The sequence below is a fragment of the Actinia tenebrosa genome, unplaced genomic scaffold, assembly GCF_029948245.1.
Source record: "Actinia tenebrosa isolate PJP-AT-01 unplaced genomic scaffold, QUT_ActTen_1.0 PGA_scaffold10__47_contigs__length_13832649, whole genome shotgun sequence".
Classification (NCBI taxonomy): domain Eukaryota; kingdom Metazoa; phylum Cnidaria; class Anthozoa; order Actiniaria; family Actiniidae; genus Actinia; species Actinia tenebrosa.
In genome coordinates, this window is record NW_028292570.1 from 7,880,008 (window position 1) to 7,902,012 (window position 22,005).

Consider the following 22,005-nt stretch of genomic DNA (forward strand, 5'->3'; position numbering starts at 1 on the left):
CATCGATAACGAAAATATTTCACACTCAAATTACAAACTGCAGATTTATTTTCTCTTTTTCATTTAAATATTTATATTATAACTTTAATAACGAGGGTTCATTATATCTTTGTTCTTCTATAGTGTTTGTGAAAAATATATGTAGAGGATGTCACACGGTGGCGCGAAGATATGAAGTTTATCTTCGAGTGGTGGAAATATTCACACGATCGAGTGAACGCAGCGAACGAGTGAAATATTTTTCACCACTCGAAGATAAACTTCATATCATATAGACAAATCCACAAAGAAAAACTATTATTACAACGCTCCTTGAGCGGGAAAACATCACAAGTGACGTCATCGATATCCTCACTAGTGAAGAGATGGAAAATATGTTACTGCAGGTCCCGGATGTAGTTTGTATAAAAAGTACGAGTGGCGTATTTCCCAGTAAAATACTCATGTCTATATAATAAATATACATATATACATGTAAAAAGAGTATAAATACCAGTTAAAAAATTTAAAAACTAACTATATATAGAAGAGATAACTAGCTAAAAACTAGTGTGGGCTGCGTCGGTGTTTCTAGAGAAACAGTAATTATGAAAAGGTAAATTTTACACCGTGAAAAGATGAAAAAATGAAAAAACTTACTGACGTTTCGGACGCTAGTCCTTCGTCGGAGTAAACACATACAGTCAATGTCATTAACGTTGTCCACCGAAAAAAGACATTTACACATTTAGACATTTACACATTTAGATATTTAGACTAAAGTGAGCCTGAACTTTAAATGTAATATTCAACTCGTGAATCGAAAATCCAGAATGCCCCGACCATTTAGTGAGAATTTAAGATGGAGAATTGTACTTCAGCGTTTGTTTTATGCCAGAACGTTCGGGAAAACACGTGATATTTCTTTTAGTCTAAATGTGTAAATGTCTAAATGTGTAAATGTCTTTTTTTCGGTGGACAACGTTAATGACATTGACTGTATATAACATGCATACTAAGCCATTCATAATGAACTAAAGTTTATTGGTCATTCCGAGGTCGAGGGGGAAAATGTCGCGTATTTCGTCCTCTAACAGCCCCACAATGCACTGCAATGCGAACTCGACCCAGTATTTTCAGCGACCTCGGAATGGCTAACAGTCGTTCTAAAAATGTTTCCAAAAAAGAAACAAACCGTGACCACAAATGCTGAGTAAATATAAACCCATGGTTTCTCATCTGCATGCTCATGGGTTAATACGAGTACGTTGTGCTCATTATCACATGCTCTATTTTTAGCAGTCGAAATGAAGTTATTATTATCATTACATTACGATCCAGTTTCACAAATAGTGGATAAAATTAATACTAATAGATGCGAATGAAACTGCATTTTTATAATATTTTTGTGTTTTACCTTAGAAAGTTAAAAATATTTTTCTACTTTCTAAATTATTTTTCTTGTTCATGAATGTTTTGAAATAAACTTGAAATTACTGGAAGTTACTTGATGACTACGAAACAATGAACTAGTAGCTTTTGCACATCTAATATGTCAGATATGCGGTGACTGATTCATCTGGTTCATCTTGCTCTAGAAACTTTACTTTGCAATCAAAACATATCTCAGAAAATCGAAGATTTCATCTAACAAGCTGTTACATGTCACAATACCGCCGTGCAAGGTCGAGCATTTTTAATTCTATTAAAGCATTACCTAGAGTACGATATGATGGATTTTCACTGGATTCCTTCCAAAACAAAAGCATCTGGAAGGCCTTTTCTCTTATTTCTGCATAATGTATGTTGTCTCTTAAAATGTCTTCTATTTTACTGTTACACACTCCAAGTTCTCTACCAAGAGATTTCCAAATTGTGATGATTTCTCCAGCAAGTTTATCTAGCTCCTTTTCTGATGGTGTAAGTAAAAGGTTTCTTTCCATTTTCTGTCTCTTTTCAGGTATGGCACCTGTAAAACGATGTACAGATGAGATGTCTGTTAAAAAATGTCCAGTGTCCAATTTTTGTGAAGCGAAACAAGAGAATATGAAGTACTTAATATTCTCTCGAGTGAAATGATTTTTAAAACAATTTATGTTTTATATAGCACCTTAATAGTCAAAGGCGTTTACAATCATGAGAGATATTTAGTATAAGGTGTCGGTACTAAGGGTTGTGATTGCCCGGGTTTCTTTACGTCCTCAGTGGTTCTTTGAAAATGTATGCGGTATGTGCAGATGAAGTTTTTAAACTTAAAAGTGGTTATATTTGAAGAAAAAAAGAAGTCAGTCAGTTGCCCACATACGGCCTAGATGAGTCAGATGGGTGGGTGGGTCGGTCGGTCAGTCAGTTTCTAAAGACAGCTAGTCAAGCTTAGATATCATATAAAAAATACTTTGATAGGTTTTCAAACCTGTCGCTCCATTGCCGTGACTGTTCGTTTCCAACTGTTGAGTTTCAACCTGGACATGGGACTACAAAGATATACAATAAACTCAAAAACATGCAAATACAAGGAGAAAAGGAAGGGTTGGTGGTCAATAGGGGTTTAATCTTGTACAGCTGGTTGATATCTATATCCGGGAACTCATTTCAGTGTATAAACCGAACCGTAATCTTCGTTCTGCATCACAAGTTCTTCTATCAGCACATTCTTATAATCTTAAATCTTATGGTCATCGCTCCTTCTCTGTGGCTGCTCCTGAACTCTGGAACTCACTTCCAATATCTCTCCGAAATGCATCAAGTCTTGCCTCATTCAAAACTGAACTTAAAACTTATCTCTTCAAATTAGCATATTCTTTGTAAATTATTTTATTTTGTCGTTGTCTTTGTCGTTTGTTTACTAGCGCTTAGAACAGATTTGTATTTGCGCTTTATAAATAAATATTATTATTATTATTATTATTATTATATACAAAGATGGCATAAAATTACTGTAACGCCTTTAAATTTCATATTGATATTTTCAAACTTGCATCCATTTAATAAGTTATCGAACGGATTCAATTTGAAAATCTCATTCAAACAATACTTATAATTTACTTACCCTCTTGTTGTTTGGTTTGGGAAACCAGTGTGAATATGTCTCCTCTCTTATCAAGGTGTCTGTGTTCGTTTCATCCTCGTGACATTCTGCTCCACCAAGCTTCAACTCTTCCTCACTGACAAAGTGCTGACATGAATCTTTTTTACATCCCTTGGTCTCGTGAGAGCTGCATTCCAACTTTGTACAGACTGAACAACGAATGCCATACTCCAATTCCATGTTTTCCACTCGAGGACACGTGTTTTCCATGGCGGCAAAGATTTTATCAAGCAATTTTCGCAAGGACTGACAGAACTTAGTTACTGGTGCGCCATCAATGTTTTTCTTGTTGTAGACGGTCACGCATATGGTTCGAACCCCTGAGGTAAGACATATGTCAAGATTTCCTTCTTGTCCAACGTTGAACATCCTAACAAATGAAGCATCATAAGATGATACAAGCAAAGAATTAATCAGACAAAGTAATTATCTTTAAGTTGTTGTTGCATCATCATAACGTGGGAGAATCACAGAGCGAAGTTCCAGGCTACGCGACAATGGAGAAAAATTGTAGAAATAGCTTGGTGACAAGGAAGAGAATTGCCTGACACGTGATGCTGGAATTTCCACAAAGCCAAGGAATGAACCCCCAATAAACTCTATCTTTTATCCATGCCACCAGGCAAAGGACGAACAATGCCAATGAATAAGTACGAAAGCAAACAAGCAAATAAAGAATGCAAACACCCAGACGTGACGAAAGCAAACGAAAATACTTATCATGTATTTCTACAAAAATAAATGAATTGTATTAAACATACCTGCAAAAGTTCCGACGAAGCTTTGGTAGACATTCCTTCTTGCCTTGGCTTACTTTTGGCCATTCCTTTTTGCCATGTTCAGCAAGAGCTACAAACAACCTTGGAAAGATGCCCATGGGCAGGTGAACACTCTTGAAACGAATGAGCATTGTTGAAGATTTCTGGTCAGCCAGCAGCTTTTCGATGTCCTCAGTTCCCTTGCTGTTACACAACATGCAAGGAACAAGGTACACGTCTTCTACATTCAGCCTCCACGTACAAATCAGTGAGAACTTTTCCATTATCGTAAGCAAATTGTCAACTGTATTTTGGCCATCACTTGCTATGTCACTCCAAACATGCTCTACTAGAGCTCTTTGTAAAATACCATCGTTTTCCAGTTTTCTCCAATAAGCGGCATACGCCTTCCATTCTTCAAATGGCATGACTGTGATGACCTTAACAAACATATCGACCAACCACTGTGTATCGATGAATACTTTTCCTGTTTCTTCAAAGTAAATGATTGTCTTTAAGTCATGCAGGTAGTTTAACAGTGTCGTAAACTCGATGGATTCTGTGGCTGTGTTGACGTTGCATTGGGTAGCGATCCCCTTAGCTTCTTCCAAATTAACGTACTTCTTCTGCTCTTGAAGTCTTGAAAGCTCCTCCTCAAATCGCAGCCAGCTGATTGGAATATCTTCATTAACCTGGGGAAGCAATTTAGATAGTTCTTCAACATCCATCTTCAATCTTTTGGCAGATTCATCCTGTACTTCTTTGTTTCCTGATAATTTGTTATTAACGGTGTAGACAGTTGGTACAACGTGCTTGCCATAGGTCTTTTCGGGGCGAGTCAAAACCTCACACAATTCTCGAGCAACTTTCTTCGGGTCTTGAATACAAACATCTGCATGAGTGCAAACTACAAATACTGGTGGCAATGCCACTTGGGTACTGTAGTCAACAGAGTCAACTTCCTTTTTCAAGGTTGTATACGATGAAATACAAGAAAGCCAAAACTCTTGAGCGTCCAAATATGTCATTTGAAAGGGATTCTTGAGTTTTCTTTCTGAGTTGCCATGTTTTACTTTTGGTTGCGCATCAGAACGAAGGTCATTTTCTAAGCTATGAACCAATAAGTAGATTGACTTTGAAGATATAAATAACGGGAGAATGACTTCATAGACTTGTTGTCCAGCAAAATCAAGTGTTTTAAAGGAAATTTCGTTTTCGTTCGCTCTCTGGTCGTTCTTAGTGTCCCTGAGGCGTTTGTATAATAAAGGTACCATTTCTTTTGGAACTTTCGAACCATCAGTTAAAATTGATAGTCGTAAACTGGTATTTCCCATTACTGAGTCTTCAAATTCTTGTTCTTCATCTTCTGGGTCTCTTTGACTTGGGTGCTTAGGTTCAGCAACAGCTTTGCCTTCTGTCTGATTATTTTTGCGTTTTTCAGCCATACATTCATCGCTTCGAATCATTGAAAAATCATCTTTGCCATAAACTTCCTCAAACCGAGAATTCTGAAGTACGACTCCAGTAGTGCTGTCTTCATTAGGATTGAAGTCCTCTCCTTAAAAAGATCGGAAATATTAGCAAGGCTCAGCCTTAACCTGCATTTACACGGTACCGGACGAATTTTTAAAAGGGGTCAAAAGGTTGTACGTTTAGGGGTTTCGTTCACACGGGACTGAGCTATTCGAACGAAAATATCGTACGCTTCGCCTAGCAGTGAACATTTGGATCCGGTTCTGTGTAAACAGAACACATTTCTTATTCAACAAGATGCTCTTGGGGTGTGCACTGGGTTGCCTAATGTGCTGGAGCTTATTTAACACCTAGTTTTTATTATGTACCGCTATTTGAGTCTCCAAATTCTTGTTCTTCATCTTCTGGGTCTTTGTCTTCTCTTGTCAGTTTTTTTTTGAGATACTCAACCGTACATTCAGCGATGCGGATCATTGAAAAATTATCTTCGCCATCAACTTTCTCAAACCAAGAATTCTGAAGTACAACTCCAGTAGTGCTGTCTTCATTAGGATCGAAGTCCTCTCCTTAAAAAAATCGGAAATATTAGCAAGGCTCAGCCTTAAGCTGCATTAACACGGTACCGGACGAATTCTTAAAAGGGGTCAAAAGGTTGTACGTTTAGGGGTTTCGTTCACACGGGACTGAGCTATTCGAACGAAAATATCGTACGCCTAGCAGTGAAAATTTGGATCCGGTTCCGTGTGAACAGAACACATTTTTTATTTAACAAGGTATGCTGGTATGCTGGAGCTTAATTAACATCTAGTTTTTGTTATGTACCGCTATTTGAGGGAAGAGGTACTTTGGAGCACTTTAGATGTGTTTTTCTGCCCGACCATTATAGTTTGAGCTCGTCTGAATTAAATAAAAACTTAAAAATAACCTTTTATCCTTCTCATGTACACTTACAGTGCCGGGGCAACTGTGAGAGCCAATAGTCGTTTACTCGTAACATCAGGGTCAAATTACAATTTTAGGTGCAGTCCAGGTTTGTGATTGCCTCTACTACCCAAAATTGGAATGTATTTTTTCTATTCCTTATTTTAATTGATTCTCTTGCCTAACCGTCGAATTGGCCCCGGTTACAGTAAGTGCACTGTAAAGTGTTTTTTAACATCCAAACCAGTGAAGTGAAGTGGAATGAGACTGGATTAACAGAGTTGCGTTACTGATGTGACTAGTTTTAATATATTTTCCATTTTGAATTACACGAATTACAAGAATCTTGACGTACAAGACTCGATGTGTCTGACAAAATAAATGAGTTTATTTCTGGAACTATAATGGACAAATAACAATAAGCGGCACAAATTCGTTTAGAAATGTGTTTACTTCTCTTTTCACTGCTACGCCCTGATAAAGACAACAATCTTACATATTTTTTGGTTTGCTGGAAGGCAGTACCGAGTAAACAAATGTGGTGTAGTTTGTTTTTTCAAAAAACCGCTAAAAATTCTTTTGGCCTAGCGGCGACATAAGAATGCAAATTTTCATTTGAATCAAACAGGTCCAAAAACAGCTATAGCATGCAGAATAGGAAAAAGATATGAAAACTATATGTTTATAAATTGATAGAAGAGATGTTTGAGATTTGATTGAGGATAAAATAACGGTTTTAGTTATTTATTGAAAGCGGTCAGATGATATTTAGAATTGAGTGGTATTCACACATAGATCTGACCCTTGCTACGCTAAAAATTAATAATCAAGTGCCCCACGTATTGTCTCAATGAAACTCACGTCATGAACTATTTAGATGTTCTTCTAGAACTTATCCAAAAATCAGTTTGGGTTATTGTATTTAGGGTTCATACGGAGGCCGTGAACATTGGGTATTTTCGACATATACCGTGACTGAAATCGACAAGTGTTTGTTGTTTCTGGTCGCTATTTTTCTCATTGGTTTCTATTTTCATCCGGAATTTAAAACCGAAAATGCATTTCCTTTTAAAAAATACCTCTTATTAGCAATTTACATTATTCTATTAGCAATTTACATTTTTTATGCATATCTGCATTTTCATTGCAGATCTGCACGGGCTCAATGCTAACAAGTTTGAGTTTTATCATGCAGGCCTGGTTACAAAATAATCAGCTAGTAGCCTTAAGCCTTGTTCACACTAGCGTCGTAAGTACGTAATCGTAATCGTAGTCGCAATCGAAGAAGGTTACGCTCTAGTGTAAATCGAAACGACGCAAGCAGAATCGTAAGCCTCGCTTCCTTGTTATTTTCCCGCCAGCTTCAAAATATTCATGATGATGATTATCGTGACAAGCGTAGTGATTGGTCAATCCTTACAATAACGATCACGATTACATTTTCTTGGTTCACACTCGATCGTTAAGTGACTGCAATCGTAATCGCAATCGTAAGGAAATAAAACCTTCTGACCTTAGCTTACGATTACGACTCTGTTACGATGCACCTTACGACGGCGCTCAAGATTACGATATTTGACTTAGACTGAGTTTTAACGCTTCTCACGATTGCGATCATGATTACGATTACGATTAAGACACTAGTGTGAATAAAACTTTAGAGATAAAACATAAATATTTTTTAAATATCACTTTGCATTGATTGACAAAGGTGGCACTCGGCAGCTTGAGCATCAGAATCATAAGAATTGTTCCTTCATTTTTATTTCAAAATCCCACGTACACTTTTTTAAATAGGCCTTATTTCTAAGATATCCCCTCTGAAAAAAATCAATGGTAATCTGTCATTACCTTTTAAAGATTTCAACAGGCTTGTCTTTCCTGCACGGGGTGGCCCAACTACTGTTACCAGCACACGCCTATTTTTTGTTTTGCCCCTCATAAGGGCTTCTTTGTAAGCTTCCAAGGACTCAGGACTACTGGCACGAATCTCAGGAGGGAAGGTCGTATCTGCTTCTGCTTCCGCGTCTGCTTCTGTTTCTGCTTCATCATGAAATGAATTAATATCAGAATGTAATTTTAAAAGGTAAGCCATTCACATATGAAAGGTCGACTATATTTGACAACATGCCCACACCTTTAGATAATTTATGCACAACTTCTTGATAAAAGGAGTTACGCATGTTAAATGAACTCCTGGGCCCGGTTGCATAAAGCTCTCTTAAGATAAGAGCATCCGTAAGTATTGTTCCAAAACAATAGCCCATTGTACTAAGACAATACTTACGAGGTTTTTTTAAGCTTTTTCATCTTAAGAGAGCTTTATGCAACTGGTCCCAGAAATAGAAAGAGCACCTCAATATTGGTATTTTACAGCTCATATCGTAGTCGAAAAAATAAACAAGTAAAGAAAGAACTCAAGACAGGAATCGTTTACTAAATTAAATGCAATGATTGTATGATATACACGTCGACCAGACCGCAAGCTTCCTCAAGACGAGAACAAGATGAGAAAGCAGTATTCACTTTGGACCGAAATTCCGTTCTGGCTCAACACTGTGCGAAAACCAACCATGCAATGGGTTTCAGGAATGTGTACATCGTCGATTACGATCCACAGTGCAACAAAATACTTCTTATACAAGCGTCGCATTCTATACGTGATATACATTAAATAGTCCCCTTCACAGTTCCCTGCGCCATCTTGAAAGGTAGCCGTGCCTTTGCATCGAAGCGAGACGAACGGTGAGCTTGCAATGATAAAGACATGTGAACGATTGTCCAAGATGTTAAAAAAGGATCAAATTCTAAGTACTAACCTTGATCTTTAAGGTTATTTATTACTCTGGTAGAAAATCCATCGTCTTTGTACTCGTCCAGACAGGATAAAGTTAGCCGTTTATTCCTCTTATCCAATTTATTCCCTGGTTTGATATATTCTATCAACTTTTCCATCATTTTTTCATCTTTTTTTCTTGAAAACATTCCCGCCATGAACATGAATGTCACATCGCTCGTTTTCTTTTTCTCTGGGATTTGTTTTTTCTCTACAAACAAAAAAGCACAAAGAAATTCTTGAATCGTTAAGTGGGTGAACGTATATTCAAGTGGTGGTTTCTCGAATGGAGATTTTTTAACGCCAGGACAACAGTCAAGTAATCCACTCGCTTTCAGGTTTGTTATTTCTTCATCGTTTAGATTGAATTTTTTCATATCGTTTTCGTTGAAAATATATTTATCTTCCATCATTAAATTCACCGCTAGTTCAGCTAGTTTATGTAATATTTCTTGTACTTTAGTTTCTTCCATTTTTTCGTATTTAGAAGAGGAATGTTTCTTGATAAATTCTTTGATTACTTCATGATAAAGTTCTGTTCTTGTGATGGGTAGTTTTTCTGTGGTTTTTGATTCAGTCATGTACCACTTAATATAGTAGCACATTAGAAAACACATCACAGGAATGTGACCAAAACTTAAAAGAATTTCATTTGTTTTGATGTGATTAAGTACTTTGTTCTTCATGCTTTCGTTGGCTTTAAAATATTTTTTGATGTATTCTAGCACTTGAAGTGAAGAAAATCCTTGAATGTCACATCTCACATCAAAGACATGTTTTTTTAATTCCTCGGCTTCGCCAGGCCTCGAGGATATCAGGACCACTGCACCGTTTAACATCTTTCCTTCCATGATTTTGGCAATCAGAGCAGGAACAGGTATTTTTTTATCTGGGTCGTTTGAATATCTTGTCTCAAAGTCCCCGGTGATTCTCTCTCGATGTTTATACTCATCATACCCATCGAGTATGATGAGCAGCTTCTCAGGATTTTCAATCATGTACTGCATTAATGGCTCGTCTATCACCGAGTGCTCGTTCAGTAGGGAGGACTGATGTAAGATATCACGTAAGTCAACCATTTTTTGTTCTTCTTCTAGAAGAAGAAGTTGACTGAATGTCAACAGGAACACAAACTGAAAATCAGGTACTTTGGCATTTTCTTGACCTTCCTCAAACAATCGGTTATGCAACCAATCCCGTACCAGCTTACGACAAAAGAGGGATTTCCCAATTCCTGCTTTGCCCGTCAACAAGATAGATTTAGGATTGGTCGTGCAAAAAGCTGCAGATTTCTGATCATCATTTTCCGGGCAAAGAAACATTTCTGAACAGTTTGTTAGTTTTTTACTACTTGCTTGAACTTCATCCAATTGCCTCCTGCCAAATCTCCTTTCTTTGGGTTCCTCGAAGTGTTTTGGACCGCGTTGGATAGTCACACTCGTAAAGATGTCATCGGTTCTAATTTTCTTGTCCTCTTCCTCTAACAACAGAAAATCGGTTTGTTGTTTAATGGATGACTTCAGTTTTTCTGTATATTCTGAAAATCAAAACACAACAATTTAATACCCAAAACACAGGAAGAAAAGGTAAGAATAAATACAATTTTTTCCCACTGGTTTAAAACTATTGGTATTTTTAAAAATTAATTATCCATCTATTGATCTATTTCTTCATTTATCTATTTATCATTTATCTATTAATCAATTGATGCAATCACTTATTTACTCATGTTTTATGCATTCATTCTGTATTAATTTATCAAGAGAGAATTCTTTTCGTATTCGAGCAGTGAGCGCCAAAAACAATTTTCCTGAAGAAAGGCTGTTGTACAAGGCTAAAATCGTGTTATTCAGAAAGTTTAACTTGTTCGGAAGTGGAGATGATCGATGAAAGTGGAATCAAAGTACTAACCCAAAGCAAAACGTTTATTCAAAAATGAGGTTTAGGCCTTCATTTGCTTATTTCCCATATATTTTCTATAAAAAATAGCTTGACAAACCAACATTCTAACACAAATGCAACAAAACATCTTTGTACAATTGAAAATACCGCTTCAAACAGGCATTTTATCATAGTACATCAGTTTCTGTTTAAAAAAGGTTTTGAGTGTTAACCCAAAACAAAAATTGGGATCAAAACTCATACGAAAGTCTAGTTTTTGGCACTTTTTGCCATTATTGCTTATTATTGAAAAACGTTTTCTCTTAATGTATTAATTTATTCATGCATTCATTTATTCTTTCATTCATGCATTCATTCAAGTCTTCATTCATGTATTTATTCATTTATGCATATATTTATCCATTATTAATATTATTAAATATCCATTTATTAATGTATGTAATTATCATTCATAAATTCATTTTTGGGGGAATTTTAATTAATTGATTTATATATTCATGTATTCATTCGTTTATGCATATATTTATTCATTTATGCATTCATTAATTCAAAAATTCATTTTAAAGGTGAATTTTAATTTATTCTTGTATTTATTAATTTATATATAGATGTGTTCAATTATTTAGGCAATCTTCTTTGAGTTAAGTTGTTCACATGGCCTTGATCCTTACCATATCCTTGATCTAAAAAAATAATTAAAATGGGCCGACGGTTATCATTTGTACATGAAAGAAAGTCTTGTGTGCTTTTGTTATTTTTACCTTATACCTTTAAAAAGCTCAAACATTAATTTTGGCAACTCAGTTACCACTTTATTCGATGAAAAGCCTCTTAACTGTGCATACTATTGTGAAGAAATCAAAATTACTAGTAAATGGGACCAAAGAGATACAGTATTAATATATTTATAGATTCAAAGAGTGAATGAAGTAGCAATGAAAAAATGGCAATTGAACTTGTGAAAAAATCATTTCAGTCCACAAAGATGTAGAAATTTAAAAAATGACAATTTTGAGAAATTATCTTTTTAATCCATGATGACAGTTTTTAAAAAAATTAAGTCTTTTTTTTTTAATTCACAACGATGCCAAGTGTGAATAGGATCAGCATTATGAGGGTCCCAAACAACAGTAACACGAATATATATATTTAAAATAATTCATCCTAAAATCTTGACTCATACATTAATGTGCCTATGCCAACTTTGGTAAGGTTTGAGTAAAAAAAAAGGCATCTAAAAAAAGATTCTAGCCATACTTGGCCTTCAACCCAAGTAGCTTTTTAGCCGGTACTTGAAAATACCTTGAAACATGACTCACTTTAAAAAACAGTTTTACATTTACTAAGCAACCTTTACTCTCTTTGAATTGGTTAGATGGATGGGATAATTGAATGGAAAGCAAATGGAAATCTTTAAAATAAGATGAATATATTTATTTCTTGCTAAAAATCATATCCTGTGTTCATGATATACACTGTAATATTTAGCTACTTTTGATTACATCCCTTTTTATTATTGATCTCTTTAGAAGACATATATAAAAGTTTTAGTGTGAAATATAAGACTGTATTCCCAAGTGATTTATCAAAATACAAAAACCATTAGGGGTATACTAAATGATGATACTAAAAGCTACAATTGTACACACCTTTGGCCTGTGAAGCATCCGCTGAACTTCTTTTCGCTCTCTTAGCAAGAATCTCCTCCATCTTTCTAATTAATCTATGCTCCATTTCTTCCCACTCTTTAATTGCTCCAATAGAATTCTTTTCCTCTTCAGGGTCCATTGTATCTATTTTCATCCTCTCAATCTCTGGTTTGTAATGAGGTCCACCCAGTCTCAGCAACACATCTGAGATCTCACTCCAGTATTTCTCAAAATCACTGTCACTAACAGCTGTTTCTGTGATGTGGCCATAAAGTTCATTTCTATAATATTTGACTCGAGCCAAATCAGCTTCTCTACTCAGGTCTGTAGCAACAGGAGGCTTGTCCCATCCTGTTGGTGGGGGTGTTAAACCACATATATTACGCAGTAGAACAAATAACAGTGTGATGTCAAAATCTGCTGAAGTGACAGATGTACTTCGGCTAACAGGGTAGAGTCTGTCCCATTGTCGTTTGTTTAGAATCCTCTTTTCTCTCAGTCTCCTTAGAGTAGAATGCACTGCTGTACTGAGTAGTGTCCTGTGAAGGGAGCTTGGTAAATGGATAGAGTCAAATACATCTCTTAAAGCACGTGTTCCACCATCAATCAATAACTTAGAAAGGCGTGCAAAGTTTAGATTTTCTTTACTTGAAGATGGCCAACTGGTTGCCATATCAGGTTTATCTCTGTTGAACTGACAAGTTAGAAATAAACATTATGTTTTTTTAATGAATGTAGTTCGATGATAATAATAACCATGAAAAGGATTACTATTAACAATTTATTCCCTGAAGGCAAAGTGAATATCAGGGAATATTTACTGAGACAGAAGTCTTGGCAAGGTAAATATTCCTCAATATTCACTGAGGATTAGGTGAATAATCATTTTAGTATTTTTAATTTAATTTTAACTGATTTTAAATTTAATATAGTTTTATATATATTTGTAGATATGTGTAACCTCTTTCATCTCCTTTCACAATTTTCCATGTTTTTTTTTTTTTTTGCTTTTCTTCAGTCTTCTTTTTTCTGTATACAAGGTGATGAATTGTAAATAAACCATCATGTAATGTTATGTTATATACGGGAAGCACGGATAGCGTAGCGGTGAGAGTGTTCGCCTCTCACCAACGTGACCCAGGTTTGAGTCCCGCATCTATTGGCAATCGTTTTAGGAAATTGAAAAAATGAAAGTAAATGCCATTCCTATCAATACTAAAAAGGCAACCAAGTATGGCCTAAAAGTTTTGCTAAAAGTTTTGCGTGAATTTGTCAAGCAAACTAAAAGTTTCTGTTTGTTTGTTTTTATTGAATTATTGTATATAAAAATAAGTTACTGTAATAGTTGGCTTTTATTCTCGAAAGCTCTTGAAAAAATCTCTAACTCGTTTTTAACAGTAAGTCCTTACAATGGCTGCCTAAAAGTCTTAGGGGTGGCCCAATGGCCTGCAGGGGCCACAGGAAGCCCAAATGCTTAAATTACACTTATTACAACATCTCCCTCCTCAACACTGTTCAATGAGTCTTTGGGGCTTCTTTACAGGTCGTCCTGATCGTGTTGCCATTGGCAACTGATGTTCTGGTGATTTTGGTTTTTCTGAGATCCCTGCTGAGATGGGTGGCGGTAACACTGAGTGCGTTTTTTCATCTTGTGTCTTTGTGGGAGAGTCTTTAGGTTGGGGACTCATAAAAGTTGTTTTGAACTTGGGGATCATGTGTTGATCATTTGGAACTGCAATGATTTGCCTTCTATTCCTCCTGTAAGTGTGTCCTTGCTCATCTCGTACCACATAGGATCTCGGCAAAACTTCTGCTTTACGCCATTCTTTCGCCTGATTTGGACGAATTCGTACTTTATCCCCAGCGTTCAGAGGTGGCAGGTCTCGACTGCGTTTGTCATAGTTAGCCTTCGAAACATCTTGGCGCTGCTTAAGTGCTTTTTGAACCTGGCCAGGTTCCACAGCTCGTGGTACTAAGAGACGCCTGTGAGTTGGTAGTGTTGTTCGAGTTCGTCGACTCATCAGGAGCTGAGCAGGTGAGACCCCTATATCGTCAAAAGGGGTGTTTCTGTACTTGAGGAGTCCTTCAAACGGGTCTTTTTTATCTGCTTCAGCTTTTTTCAAAATTCTTTTTGCAGTCTGCACAGCTCGTTCTGCAGCTCCATTTGACTGTGGATACTCTGGTGAACTAGTCGTGTGTCGGAATCCCCATTCCTCTGCAAACCGTTTGAATTCATGAGTACAGTTAAACAGGTTTCTGGTGTTGCTGTATTGTGACCCATTGTCACTGACTACTTCAGCTGGGATTCCAAAACGTGCAAAGATTTTCTTCAAGTTGTTAATTACACAAGTTGCAGTAATCTGACGTAACGATTCTATTTCAAAATACTTTGAATAAAAGTCAGTGACTAGCAGATACGAGTACCCACCATACTGGAATATATCAGTTCCAACTACTTGCCAGGGCAATCCAGGAATGTCGTGTGGATGCAATGACTCCCTCTGCTGCTGATTGCGGAATGCATTGCAAATAGCACATGAGTTAACTTTATCTTTGATGTGGGCTGTCATTGACGGCCAGAAGACATAGTCTCTAGCAAAACTGAGGCTCTTTGTCACCCCCAAGTGTGCTCCATGGATGTCTTCAAGTACTTCACCTCTCAGTGCTCTTGGAACAACCATTCGGTCTGACTTAAACGACAGTCCGTCTTCTACACTCAACTCCTCCTTGTAGCCCCAGTATTCTCTGGCTAGTTCATCCACCTGCTCTTTCTCTGTCGGCCATCCAGTTAGAACATATTCCATCACAACTCTTGTGGTCTCATCTTGGCTTGATACATCCTTGAACCTCTGTATTGTGCTATTTTCCAATCCAGTATCCTCAATCAGGTGCACACCAATGACATCTTCATGTTCACTGATTGGCTGTGTGTCAAGTAAAGGGGCTCTACTCAGGCAGTCAGAGAGCGCTTGCTGCTTTCCAGGGACATAGCGCACCTCGAGGTCGTACTTGGTCAGTTTCAACAGCATCCTTTGTAGTCTTGGAGGCGATTCATTCAGTGTTTTCTTGAAAATAGCCTCTAGTGGCTTATGATCTGTTTCCACAATAACTCGTCGTCCATAAACGTATGTGTGAAATTTCTGCGCTCCCCATAGTATTGCCAAGAGCTCTCGCTCTATGTTGGCATATCTCCTCTCGCAAGGAGATAAAGTCTTTGAAGTAAATGCAACTGGTTTGCCTTCTTGCATGATCACAGCACCAAGCCCTGTGCTACTTGCATCTACATTTAACACTGTTTCCTTTTGATTGTCAAAGTATGCAAGAGCAGGTGCGCTAGTGATGACAGATTTAAGTTGGTCGAATGCCTCTCGTTGTGGTTTCTCCCAGACAAATGCTACATCTTTCTGAGTCAGTTGGGAGATAGGTCCTTGGAGATCAGCCTTGTGCTCAATAAACTTGTCTAGGTAATTGATTGTTCCTAAGAACCGCAGAACGCCTGCTTTATCTGTGGGGTGTGGCATGTCAGCAATAGCTCTAATCTTCTCGGGATCAGGTTTCAATCCATCTGATGTGAATACATGCCCAACATAGCTGACTTCTGGAACTCGAAGTTTCGTCTTCTGAGGGTTGAACTTTAATCCTATTTCCTTGCTCCTTTCCAGAACAGCTGTTAACTTCTCATCCATATCTCTGTTGTCCTTACCGTGAATCAGAAAGTCATCGACTATAATTTCCACTGGGACTCCACTGAAGAGTCTATCCATCTCCCTCTGATAAATTTCTGGGGCTGAATTTATCCCAAAAGGGAGTCGGGTAAATCGGTATCTTCCCCAAGGAGTGTTAAAAGTCAGGAGTTTAGAGCTCTCATCGTCAACGGGAAGCTGCCAATATCCACTGCATGCATCAAGAGTCGTGAAGATTGTTGCAGCAGACAGTCGGTTGGCTACTTCTTCTACCGTCACCATTGGGTAGTGGGGTCGTTTCAAGGCCTTATTCAGGTCCCTTGGGTCAATGCAAATTCTTACACTGTTCTTCGATGGTGGTGAGTTCCTATCTTTTCCTTTTCTTTTGTCAATCACCAGCATTGATGACACCCAAGGCGTGTGTTCCTCTTCTTTCACGATGATGCCATCCTCTTCCATTTCTTTCAGCTTTTCTTGTGCTGGTTTTAGAAGTGCAACTGGGATTTTTCTTGGGGGATGTATCACTGGAGGTACTTTATGGTCAACCTCCAAATGTACTGCATTTGGGAGGGCACCAGGTTTATTGCTAAAACAGTCTATATAGTCACGCAGCACTGGATCTGCCACAAACTTTAACTCCTCTCTATCATGGTTCTTTTGTGAATCGATCCCTTTAGGTTGTGTTGAGTCTATCAGTTCGAGATTCATGAACTTGACAACCTCCAAATCTAAGCAAGCATCACAACTTAATAATGGTGTGAAATCTCCATCTACAACAAGGTATAGCAAATCCATTTTGCGATTGTTGTACTGAGTTGGAAGGCGCACACAGCCCTTTGGATGTACAGGCTTGGCTGCAAGCCAGCCTCTTAATGGCTGCTTTATTTTCTGTAATGGTGCCCTTGTAATGGTCTTGTACAGGTGATATGGGATTACAGTGGCTTCTGCACCAGTATCTGCTTTGACTCTGACTTCTTTTCCTGCGATTGTGAGCTTGATCATACTCTTGCTCTTTTTACTGCTGGATATCCCTCCAATCTCCACAGATCCATTGAAGAAATATGAATGAACTTCAGGGTTTTCCTCTGAGTCTTCTTTGGCTAGAACACTCTCATGTTTCTCTCCTTCAGCTTGGGGCTTTCTTTTTACCTTATCTAGGCAAACTTTTGCAAAATGTCCTTCTTTGTGACACTTGTTGCACTTCTTTTTGAATGCAGGGCAGCGATTCGGTTGGGTAAATGGGTGTTGGTACCCACAAAACTTACAAAGGCGAGCACTGTTTTTTTCTTTTTCTTTCACAGAATGAACACTTAATGGCTGGCCTGTGCTAGTAATCGGGGAGCTAAACTTGAATTTTTGCAATTCTGCTGCTTCATATGTTCTGCAATAATCGTGGGCACTCTGGAGAGTGAGTTCTGGTCTTTTTAGAAGTTCTCCTCTCAACTCATTTGACAGCACTCCTCCCACAATACGATCTCTAATCAACGAATCTCTAAGTGCACCAAATTCACATGTTAGGGACAGTCTCTTCAGTTCACTCACAAAATTATCTACTCTTTCTCCCTCTTTCTGATTGCGCTGATTGAAAACTAATCGCTCATAAATGACATTCTTTGCACCTTCGCAAAGCTCCTTGAATTTCTTGCACACATCATCATAACACTCTTTGTCTTCTCCCTCGTGAAATTCAAAATGGCTATACTCCTCGATTGCCTCTGGTCCTGCACAGTTAAGTAACAAATTTACCTTGACTTTACCTGGCTTTTCATCCTTTCCTTTAGCCACGAGATAAATATCAAATTGCATAATGAACTTTCTCCAATTCTCCGCCGCTTGGGCATCCAAGACCAATGGACCTGGTATCCGGTGTGAGTTGTCATTTTCTGCCATGTTCCTTCACGTATTCGAGCTTAATTCCTCTTTAAGTTCTTGTCTACTTCTGACACCATGTAATAGTTGGCTTTTATTCTCGAAAGCTCTTGAAAAAATCTCTAACTCGTTTTTAACAGTAAGTCCTTACAATGGCTGCCTAAAAGTCTTAGGGGTGGCCCAACGGCCTGCAGGGGCCACAGGAAGCCCAAATGCTTAAATTACACTTATTACAACAGTTACTCTGTACACAAGTTGGTATACGCTAAAACAATTATTCGCCTCAGGCTCAGTGAATATGGAGGATACCTACCTCGCTGCTCGAAGACTTGCGTCTCGGTAAATATTCCCCGATATTCACTTTGCCTTTGGCGAATAATTGCTAAACATATATATATTTTTATATGTTATGTTATGTTGTGTTGTGTTGTGTCAAGAAAATCAAAGAAATATATGAGAAAAACGATTAAAATACGATACTAAATTAAGAAATTATACACCTAGAGGTTTGATAAATGGCTTTAGATTTCAAATAGACCATTCGTACGAGAAAGACGTTCGAATGAGCCGCATGAGTCATGAGTCAAATAGGAAAATTAATAATATTTTATATTCTAGTTGTTGGAATACCACCAAACGATCTGGGATAGAATAGTGCTCCCATTTGTCATAGAAGGAGTCGGTGGCCACCATCTACGTACAGCAGGGCTAAAAATTATGCGCGGATAGACTGGAGCGAATAAACAAATCGGTGAGCATTCGTGCAGCTTTGCAGTGAGATGTTCTAATAAAAACAGGTCTTATCTCAAAACCTATTGAGTTTGGTAAGTAGTAGTATATGTAGTAGAGATATCGTAGTTCAATTTTTGGTACATAAAAAATCGATTATCGGTTCAAATTTGAACAACATTAGAGTCGAGTTGGAGTACAAGTCCAGTGAATGGTTCGAAAGTTCGAAAAGTCTAAGTTGGTTGGTGTTTTGAAAGAATATATCATGGGAAGAAATGGATTTCAGTTCTAGGGTAAGTTTAACAATACATGTAGCAAATCAGCAGAGAATCTAATATCAAAATTGTTCGCTGGATTTACTTTCACCTGATGCTTTTGGTTTACTGTGTTAGTGATTAGTTGGCTATATATAGACAATAAAGCTAGACTCATGAAATACTGGAAGGGACAGAAGCAGTCCATGGCCGCTATAACTGCAATACTGGTACTTTTTTCGATAATTTTCACAAGAGATATTATTGTTATATAGCTACGAAATTTTCCGATATAACGAACACTCTCATTGGTTGAAAGATGACCACGTGACACTAGTTAAATCTAAATGTATCCTGACCGGGAAATAAGTTACTTATTTCCCAGTCTGGAAATAAGTTGCACGTAACAATAATCATGAAAATAAACAAGTGCACGTGATCAGAACGTGAAAATCGCTGATGGCATGATATTTTGCATCAATCACAAACAACAGAGCGGGAGCAGGTGTTTTGCTTGAATTTTCAGTACAAATGGAGCTCGAAGTGAAACAATAGAGATTTTCCACTGTTTCTACAGAGAAATTACAGACTTTTATTGAGAAAAAGGATTTGGAAAATATGAAAAAAGAGACTAAAAATGCTGTTGCTGCTCTCCTTGCTTTTTGGTAGAGAAATACAAGACTGTATGTGAGATGTATTTGTAAAATCATGGTCAGTTTTCATGCATTTAGCTTAAAATTCTTATTTCGTAAACTGACTTTTCAATATTTCTCAATTGCTATATAACAAAACACTTAAGGAGGCTCGAAATGGTTTTTCTTGAGCGCACGCGCACTCTAGGTCCGATGACATAGAATTTGCAAAAGGAAAATTTTTGTACTCATAAATTTTAATATTCAAACTGAAAAAAATCAAAAATTCTGCGGTGAAAGTTCTTCAAATTTTGCATAGGGCTTTAGTTTATGTTTTCAAAAACTTAAGGAAAATTTTTAAAAATTCTGTAAGAGGGAACTATTCCAAACAAATTTTATTGATTTTTACGAGTTCCCTCGTACAGAATTTTTTCTTTTCTTGTCAAATAAAAGATTACGATACAAAGTTGAAATGTTCCGGTTTTTAAAAAAGTTCACCATTTGATTCCTGAGTTATGATTTTTTAAATAAACATTTTTGATGGCATAACAAAGGTTCTAATGTTGTCATAGCAACGTCTTACGTCATTTTTCATGTTCATTGTGATCTTTGGTTCACAGTCAATTCAAAAAACGTTGCCGTCGACCGGCTCAAGCCTACGCGACTGGACTGAAAGGAATATGGGTAAAAATCACTGAAGCGGTTAAATAATCGTTCTGATTTAATGTTCCCACTAGTAATAAGATAATAATGGCGAGAAACAATCCGCATCAAATGTATGTCTTTGGGTTTAGGGAAAGAAAAACAAAGTAGTTATGATTCAGTTCACAATTTCGAAGATATGAAGGCATTAAAAAAACGTCTCCTTCAACACTTCCCGCCTCGCCTACGAAGGTTCGTGCTGTAAACTCGGCTTCAATGATTACTACCCAGAGCTTCTTTCAGTCCAGTCGCTCAGGCTTGAGTTGGTCTACGACAACATTTTTTGAATTGACTGTATGGTCTTTGGCTTTCCGGGTTTACTTGCTGTCATATTATAGCCATAAAAAAATTCTTTAGTTAACAAATAAAATACATTTACTGTGTTTGCGCACGCTAATGCAAACCGAGATGTGGTTGGGAGAATTCGAGAGCAGATCAGTGCAAACACGAGCCGTAGGCGAAATTATTTAGTTTTAACTAACTATTTCCCTCGCTACCAGACATTAAGTGTATATAATTTATTTTATTCGACTCATGACTCACAGACTCACGACTCATTGTCTCACCGGACTCATAAAACAGACGACCTCGACAGGAAAACGGCTTCCTGAAACTTGCCAAGACAGCCAATTCCCATATTTAGAGCATCCTTTGATCAATGATCAAAACTGTTCACTAACAGACGATATCAAACCAGCTAAACTGCTTGGAATCCAAATTCGTACTTCATTATCCTACAAGCATTATCCTATCTGGTTATTTTGGTCAAAGGAGGTTTTTACGGGCTTTCAAACCACACTGTTACAAGTTCAACTCTTCCACAAGTTTGTAGAACCTTACAGTAAATCTTATTTAGAATATACTAAGAGATCTACTATATCACACGTAACTAATGTATTTATGCACTGATTGATACAAATTAACACGTATAACTTACTTGAAATACGAAGAGGAGAACAAGAACTAGTACTGAACCAGACGATTGCTTCGCCTTCAACAGACAAACAGGAAATGCAAATCAAACAAGCAGATAACAGCACAGGGAACCCGGCTATATTTTTTTTGCTTCTTAAACTAACCTAGGATTTAGGCCTAAACCGGGTTTAAATTTTCTTATCGCGGTTTAGTTAATCTGTGGTTTAAATATCGTTGTTCAAAGCTAGATTACATTAGTGGGTCGATTAACTAACCCCCAACACTCAAAAGAAGAGTCTTGAAACACGTTAATTTTATCCCGGGGAGGGGAGGGGGGGTACTGCCCTATATATACGAATATACATGATTTACCTGAAATATTTAATGAAGAAGATTTAGAACTAACAAAATTAGATGAAAAAATAACCAAGTGTCTTCCACTGCAAGTGAATTTCTAAGCTATAAGAAATGCTCATTGTGATCTTTTTTCTAAGTAGAAAACACAATTTCTTTATCTTTTACGACGCCATATTGGTCACACTAATTCAATCAATCCTAGAATTCATTGCGCACTCATTTCCTAGAAAACGTGAGACATTTTTGAGAATCGTTTAT

At 37.3% G+C, this 22,005-nt stretch overlaps 1 protein-coding gene across 2 annotated transcripts; it reads right to left on the reverse strand.

Annotated features, from left to right (window-relative positions):
- Positions 1-30: 30 nt before the first annotated feature.
- LOC116290320 (uncharacterized) lies at positions 31-21,537 on the reverse strand. 2 transcript variants are annotated; one of them, XM_089026720.1, is made up of 9 exons: positions 21,413-21,537; positions 12,607-13,300; positions 9,039-10,592; positions 8,071-8,259; positions 5,667-5,864; positions 3,829-5,383; positions 3,029-3,437; positions 2,393-2,453; positions 31-1,948 (listed from the first exon to the last, which is right to left on the reverse strand). In XM_089026720.1, exons 2-9 carry the CDS (start codon positions 13,277-13,279, stop codon positions 1,638-1,640), a joined length of 4,950 nt encoding a protein of 1,649 aa, XP_088882846.1. In that variant the 5' UTR covers positions 13,280-13,300; positions 21,413-21,537; the 3' UTR covers positions 31-1,637. The 2 variants fall into 2 exon arrangements, with proteins under 2 accessions (XP_088882846.1, XP_088882845.1); XM_089026719.1 differs by having other exon boundaries at positions 8,071-8,262.
- Positions 21,538-22,005: the final 468 nt, after the last annotated feature.